The sequence below is a fragment of the Triticum dicoccoides genome, chromosome 5B (assembly GCF_002162155.2).
Source record: "Triticum dicoccoides isolate Atlit2015 ecotype Zavitan chromosome 5B, WEW_v2.0, whole genome shotgun sequence".
In the NCBI taxonomy this organism is placed as follows: Eukaryota; Viridiplantae; Streptophyta; class Magnoliopsida; order Poales; family Poaceae; genus Triticum; species Triticum dicoccoides.
Window position 1 is genome coordinate 341,739,779 of NC_041389.1, and position 7,456 is coordinate 341,747,234.

Below are 7,456 nucleotides of genomic sequence, written 5' to 3' on the forward strand. Positions count from 1 at the left end.
CAGGGATTGGAGCAACAATACAAGCTGATGAATGGTATGCTTTTCTCTTTCCTTACATCTCAAGTAACTTATCTTATATCCTTGTGGTGGCGCGCAAAGGAAAACAGTGATCACCATTGTGCAATACAAGCCAACACATGTAACTTATTTATGCATGAAGTGAGCTCGAGATGGATGATGACATACATATTTTAGATTGTGAACGTATACCATATGTTTATGATTTTTTCCTTGTTGGTTATATGAATTTTGGATGTTAGGATCAATATGCTACACTTAGTATATATATCTTGTTTTTTACTATTGAAATATGTGTATAGCACTAAGTTCGCCTCACTAGAAACCTTAAAGAAAAATGATATACATGAAATAGGAACATCAATCATATCGCATGCACGTAACACTAATGCAAGTTCCGATTATTGTTGTGTTATCACTAATATGATTAATCTCCACAGCATTCAGTTCTTACGACCCTTGTCAATCAGTTTTGAGAGGTAGATTAATTATTTTTGAAATGCCAATATGTGCACCGGCACATGCTAGCTATTTTACTCCTCCTGGTTTTATTAGCAGTAAATCAATTATGACAACTCTAGGTTACCATTTTCTGTTTTTGTAAGATTAGAATATATTATGTGCATTAAGTTATGTTCTGATGTGTATTATGCATTTTGCTTCTAAAGTTCACATTGTGAGTCAATTCAGAAGTTTATTTATTATTCAGAAATTCATTTTTACCTAGTCCAGTGACTAAGTTGGGTATACATTCATGTTTCTGTATACAGATATGAATGAAACACTAGTTGCTGAAGTCCAGCGCCTCACACTGCTCCAGCAATCTCAACAATCACACGGGGAGCCATGATTATTTCACCACACATCTTCCATGTGACTTCAAATAAAAAGTACAAGCAGGGAACCATAATATTTATGTTGTAACATTGGTGGAATTATGCACCTTTTTGCGTTGTGTGGATAAGCCGAAGAAATATTGTTGGATGTGGTGTACTATGTTCTCATACATACTTGGATGGAGGTTCGGGTACATATAGTTCATGCAAATATATATAATACTTCGTCCTAGAACAGTGCCAAGCTAATTCTCTTATTATTACATTTTTCTCTAAAAGCTTCTAGTTACTGTGTATCACACATATTTATAAGTGACAGGTACTAGCTTATATCCTTATATTACATGATGAATACATATTTCTGCATGTACAATACCTTCTCCATTGGTGCACGGCATGTCTAAGGCACCATGCTCTCTGCTTCGATCTTGTGAAGTATGACGATTCAAGGGATATATGCTGATAAAGATATGTAGTAGATTCAGGTGAATAAGCTCCTTTTAGTGTTTTTGTTAACAGAAAAATATTGTGTTTTATTTCCCGGGAAAGAAATAAACTAGTAGATTTTTTACAAGGTCAATACACCTATCCACATGATCATCTTCAAATGCAAATTATGCTTTCATGTCAGGGTGCAGCGGGAGTCTCGAATATATCAGCCCTTAGGTCACAGCTCAGAATGCAATTTACTTGTTTTTGCTCCACTTTTCTACCCTCTATCTAGTTGATCTTGTTCTTTGGCTTTTAGGCCCGTGTGAAGTAGGAAGCGTTGGCTTACATCTTGGAGAGGTCCCGACTAGCTAGGGAGGAATACTGGCATTGTTAACTGCTGGCTTTTCCCAAGAATCGAACACACGATCAAGCTGCAGCTCAACTGGTCGTATACGCGCAACTCGCCTTGACGTATGAGAACTAGCTGTAGCACTTGATATCGCACCGGCACTCACGCAAACACCGGAATTAGAACACATGCACGCGAACGCAGCAACACGAAGATGGCCAGAGGCACGTGTCGTGCCTCGTAATTTTTTTTATTGCTTTTCTCGTTTTCTGGTACAAAACTCACGTACCCTGCCCCTGTATATATAGGTACAGGACTTGACTCACGCCACCAACCCAAACTCCCTTTTCCTAACCTATACGGACTAGTACTCGTACATGGAAAGCTAACACATCAATCCTGATCGATCTCAACTCCTGCCATACTAGTACATGACGCCTATTACACGGAAGAACAAACCGACTCAATAAACTATGGTAAACGTTTGGGACTGGCGCGTCTGAACGTTCGGCCGGTCGCGGCTCGCTAGCGACGAAGTGCATGGGGCCACGCTAGCCACACGTCCACGTGACCCATCGAGCACTCCCTCCCATCAGTTTTTTATTCCTTCCCTCCTTATCTACTCCTTTCCTTCCAGCATCTTCTTCCTCATTACGAAGACATCTCACTAGAAAACTCTATCCACCGCCCAACTTGAGCTGTCGTGCTCTAGATCCATACCAAGCATCCACGAGCTGGTTTTTGAGGGAGCCAGGCAGAGCTACGAGAGTGGGAGGTGGAGGGGAACTGGCTGACACCAAGATAGCGGGAGGCGGAGGGGCGGCACAGCAAGCCGCAAGCCGCGACGGTGCCACTACATGATGCAACCGGCGGGATGGCGAGCTGCAACCCCTTGCTAGCGGAGCTACAATCGAGGCATGGTTGAGCTGCATCCAGTGACGGCCGCCGGACAGCTAGCTGCAAAGGGCGGTTCCCGGAGCTGCAACCGCCCGTTGGTCGAGCTGCATACCGCGACGCACCCGACGACGAGCTGCAACCGTGCAGTACAAGCTGATGGAGGGGCCGGCGACGACGAGCTACAATAGGTGATCTGGATTGCCGGATCTGGCTTTGCTGGAACAAGTGTTTTTTTTTGCTGGAACTAGTAATTCTTTTTGCTACTATCATTTTCTTTGTTTGCTACAATCAAATCAATTGTCAATGGGAGTCTCCCTGTTGTTATTTTTGCTGGAACCAGCATTTATTTTTGCTGGAACTAGCATTTTTTTTGCTACAATCGACCACTGAAGTTCTCCAGCTGAGATTGATTTTGCTGGCACCGATGTCCTTTTTTGCTGGAACCTTATAATGTTTTTGCTTCAACCGAAGACTGAGGATTTTGTTGCTTTTTAGATCTTTTTTGCAGCGGCGACGGTGCTGTCGATTTTTTCTAATTTTGCTACCAACGTTTTATTGGTTTTTGCTGGAACCGTCAAGAATTTTTGATACGACCGGTGGAATTTTTTGCTGCGACCGGCAAATTAAGGACGAGGAACAACACGAGCTCTACGGCGGGTGCTGCAGCCGGCGACGTGCGGCTCTACGAGCCGCGGGGAGCCTCGCCGGAGATGCGCCGCGGCGGCCTTGCTGGAGCTGGGCCTCGCCGGAGATGCGCCGCGGCGGCCTTGCTGGAGCTGCGCGGTGCTGCGAGCCGTGGGGATCTCGCCGGAGATGCGTCGTGCTGCGAGCTGCAGTTGATCTCGCCGGAGATGCGCCACGGGACCCGAGGAAGAAGAAGCTGGGGTGATTTTCTATTTTTTTTGCTCCAGATCCAACTGCCGCGCGGGTCACATCGAGCGGCTATGGCTGGACCGGCCGAAAGTTTCGGTCGGTGCGCCGGCGCCTAGTGATGCCCATAAACTATTCTAGTTTTACTACGTTTGGATTACTAACATTATATCGACCTATTTTCTAACAAAACTTTTAAGTTATATCCAATCGCTATCTAGGTATTTATTGCGCTTAAATATATCTAATGCATTTTCAACCATTTCATAAATTATTTAACACTCACTTTAGTATTTCCCTTCTACATAATAAACGTTATTTTCATCAATCTTCATGAGGTCTCCTGAACCTTACCTAATGTCCTCATAAAATAATTTATGTGTACGCTCTTATGTGTGAAATTTATTTGCAGGATCATTCGAAACCGGAGTACTGCACTAAGAGGTAAGCAGTGCAAGATGCCGTACCTGTCGGACCTTGAAAGCAATGTTGAACTACTGCAGCAGGAGACTAACTCACTACCTACAAGAGTGCAGTCGATGGAGGTTTGTAATTCTGCTGACTTATTACATGATCATGAGCAGATGTTTTAGTGCTTTTGCTATTTCTCTATTTATAATTATTTAAGTGAGAACCAGTTTATTAGATTACAGGATTCATGACTGTACAAAATTAGATTAAAAAAAATCTTAATCTCGTGGTTGTATCATCCATATATAATGCGTTGAGAAAGGTTTTTCTAGATAAAAAGGCATAAAGTTGAATTTAAAATTAACAAGGCATCAACCAGAGCTAGAATATTTGGTGCTGAATACAAAGGCAAAAAGCGTGATAAAAAACATCTTTTTGTTAAGAATTTACATAATAAATTGATGTTTTATACAATCTTCTTCTTATTTCTTTTGAATATATGTTTGTGGAGTACAACTGATGAGCTTGTAACTGAAAACAATATGATGAAGCTCAAGCTGCATGGATTGGATCAACAATACAAGCTGATGAATGATATTTTTCTCTCTTTCCTTGCATCTCAAGTAACTTATTTTATGTTCTTGTGGTGATGCACAAAGGAAAATAGTGATCACCATTGTGCAATACAAACCAACACACATAACTTATTTATGCATGAAGTGAGTTGGAGATGGATGATGACATACAGATTTTTGATTGTGAACTTATACCATATGTTTATGTTTTTTCCTTCTTGGTTATATGAGGTTTGGACATTAGGATCAATATGCTATACTTAGCATGTATCTTGCTTTTTTACTATATATATTTCTCACAAAATATGTGTATATCACTAAGTTTGCCTCACTAGGAGCCTTAAACAAAAATGATATACACGGAATAGGAACATCGATCATATCGCACAAATGCAAGTTCCGATAATTATTGTGTTATCACTGATCCGATTAATTTCCTTAGCATTCAGTTCTTGCAACCCTTGTCATCAATTTCGAGAGGTAAATTAATTATTTTTTATGCGCCAATATGTGCACTCGCACATGCTAGCTATTTTGCACCTCCCGGTTTTATTAGCAGTAAATCAACTATGACAATTCAAGGTTTTTAAGCTTAGAATGTGTTATGTGGATTATGTCATGTTCTGATGTGTATTTTGCATTTTGCTTCTAAAATCCACATAGTGAGTCAATTCAGAAGTCTATTTAATTTTTTTGTCTAATATGTCTCTTCCATTTGGTACGAAAACTACTTTTTTTCATTTTAAAACTTGTTTACATTTTATCGATTATTTTGATACCTTTGATTGCCCACAATCATGTTAGCATGACTTTTAGACATGGTAATTAACTTTTCGACTCTATGCCCTCGCTTGGCCCCCTAGTTATTTACTCCACATTAACATGTGCAATCTTCTTTCTGTGGATCATTTGTACGACATTGTTCCTTTTTACCTAGTCCAATGACTAAGTTGGGTATACGTTCATGTTTCTGTATACTGTTCTGAATAAAACACTGGTTGTTGAAGTCTAACGCCTCATAATGCTCCAGCAATATCAACATGTTCTTACATGTACAATATCTTCTCCATTGGTGCACGACATGTAATATAAGTGGCATGTCCTAGCTTATTTACTTATATTACATGATGAATACATGTTTTTACATGTACAATATCTTCTCCATTTGAGCACGACGTGTCTAGGGCACCGTGCTCTCTGTTTCGATCTTGTGAAGTATGACGGTTCGAGGGATATATGCTGATAAAGATAGGAAGTAGACCATGGTGAATAAGCTCCTCTTAGTGTTTTTGTTAACAGAAAATATTGTTGTTTCTTCCTGGGAAAGAAATAAACTAGTAGATTTTTTACAAGATCAATACACCTATCCACAACATCATCTGCAAATACAAATTTAGCTTTCATGTCGGGGCATAGCGGGAGCCTCGAATATGCCTTCCCTTAGGTCGCACTCAGATTGCAATTAACTTGTTTTTGCTCCACTTCTCTACCCGCCTTCTAGTCGCTCTTGTTCTCTGGCATTTAGACCCGTGTGAAGTAGGACGCTAGTGTCAAGTAGGAAGCTTTGGACTACATCTGGGAGAGGTTCCAGCTAGCTAGGGAGGAATACTGGCATTGTTAACGTATCAACCTAATTTCTAACAAAAGTTTTAAGTTACTATATCAATCGCTATCTAGGAATTTATTGCGCTTTCAGTGACTTGCGTAAATATATCTATAATGCATTTATCAACCATTTCATAAATTATTTAACACTCACTTTAGTATTTCTCTTCTACATAATAAACTTATTTTCATCAATCTCCATGAGGTGTCTTGAACCTTACCTACCTCATAAATAGTTTATGTGTACGCTCTTTCGTGTGAAATTTATTTGCAGGTCATTTGAAACCGGAGTACTGCACTAAGAGGTAAGCAGCGCAAGATGGCTTACCTGTTGGGCCTTGAAAACAAGGTTGAGCTACTGTAGCAGTAGGCTAACTCACTACCTGCACAAGTGTATTTGATGAAGGTTTGTAATTCTGCTGACTTATTAGATGATCATGGGCAGATGTTTTAGTGGTTTTGCTATTTCTCTGTTTTTTTATTATTTACGTGAGAACCAGTTTATTAGACTTCAGGATTCATGAAAGTACAAAATTAGATTAAAAAAAACTTGATCTCGTGGCTGTATCATCCATATATAATGCGTTGCAAAAGGTGTTTTTAAGAGAAAAAGGCATAAAGTCGAACTTCATATTAATGAAGCCATCAACCACGCTAGGATACTGGGTGCTGTATACAAAGGCAAAAGCCTGATAAAAGAACTTCTTTATGTTAAGAATTTACATAATATTTTTTATACAATCTTCTTATTATTTCTTTTGAATATATGTTTGTAGAGTACAGCTGATTGGCTTGCAAGTGACAACAATATGATGAAGCTCAAGTTGCAGGGATTGGAGCAACAATATAAGCTGTTGATTGGTATTGTTTTCTCTTTCCTTGCATCTCAAGTAACTTATCTTATCTTCTTGTGGTGGCGCACAAAGGAAAATAGTGATCACCATTGGGCAATACAAGACAACACAGAACTTATTTCGGCAGGATGTGATTGGAGATGGATGATGACAAAAGATTATTTATTTGTGAACTTATACCATATGTTTATCGTTCTTGCCTTCTTGGTAGTATCATTTTTGGATGTTAGGATGAATATGGTATACTTAGTATATCTTGCTTTTTTACTATCAACTTTTCTCATGAAATATATTTATATATCGATAATTTTGCCTCACCAGAAACCTTAATTAAAGAAAAATAATATACATGGGATAGGAATAGAAACATATTGCATGCACATAGCACAAATGCAAGTTACGAAAATTGTTGTGTTATCACTAATTCGATTAGTTTCCGCAGCATTTGGTTCGTGCGATCTTTGTCAATCAATTCCGAGAGGTAGATTAATTATTTTCAAAAGGCCAATATGTGGTTGCACATGCTAGCTAATTTGCAAAATACACACGTATACTACAAATTCTAGTACATGCTTACACGTGTGTCTGTGTGAGCATGTTTTTTGGAGA

General features: G+C 39.4%; 1 protein-coding gene across 5 annotated transcripts; it reads left to right on the top strand.

Moving 5' to 3' along the window:
- The first annotated feature begins 2,249 nt into the window (after window positions 1-2,249).
- On the top strand, window positions 2,250-7,099 carry LOC119308803. Of its 5 annotated transcripts, XM_037584955.1 has the most exons (5): window positions 2,251-2,720; window positions 3,112-3,417; window positions 3,815-3,947; window positions 6,268-6,399; window positions 6,770-7,099. In XM_037584955.1, the coding sequence occupies exons 1-4, from the start codon at window positions 2,689-2,691 to the stop codon at window positions 6,274-6,276; spliced, it is 480 nt and encodes a 159-aa protein (XP_037440852.1). In that variant the 5' UTR covers window positions 2,251-2,688; the 3' UTR covers window positions 6,277-6,399; window positions 6,770-7,099. The 5 variants fall into 5 exon arrangements, 3 of the variants coding, with proteins under 3 accessions (XP_037440850.1, XP_037440851.1, XP_037440852.1); XM_037584953.1 differs by having other exon boundaries at window positions 2,250-2,720; window positions 3,815-6,399; XM_037584954.1 differs by having other exon boundaries at window positions 2,250-2,720; window positions 3,815-6,399; window positions 6,777-7,099.
- The last annotated feature ends 357 nt before the right edge of the window (window positions 7,100-7,456 follow it).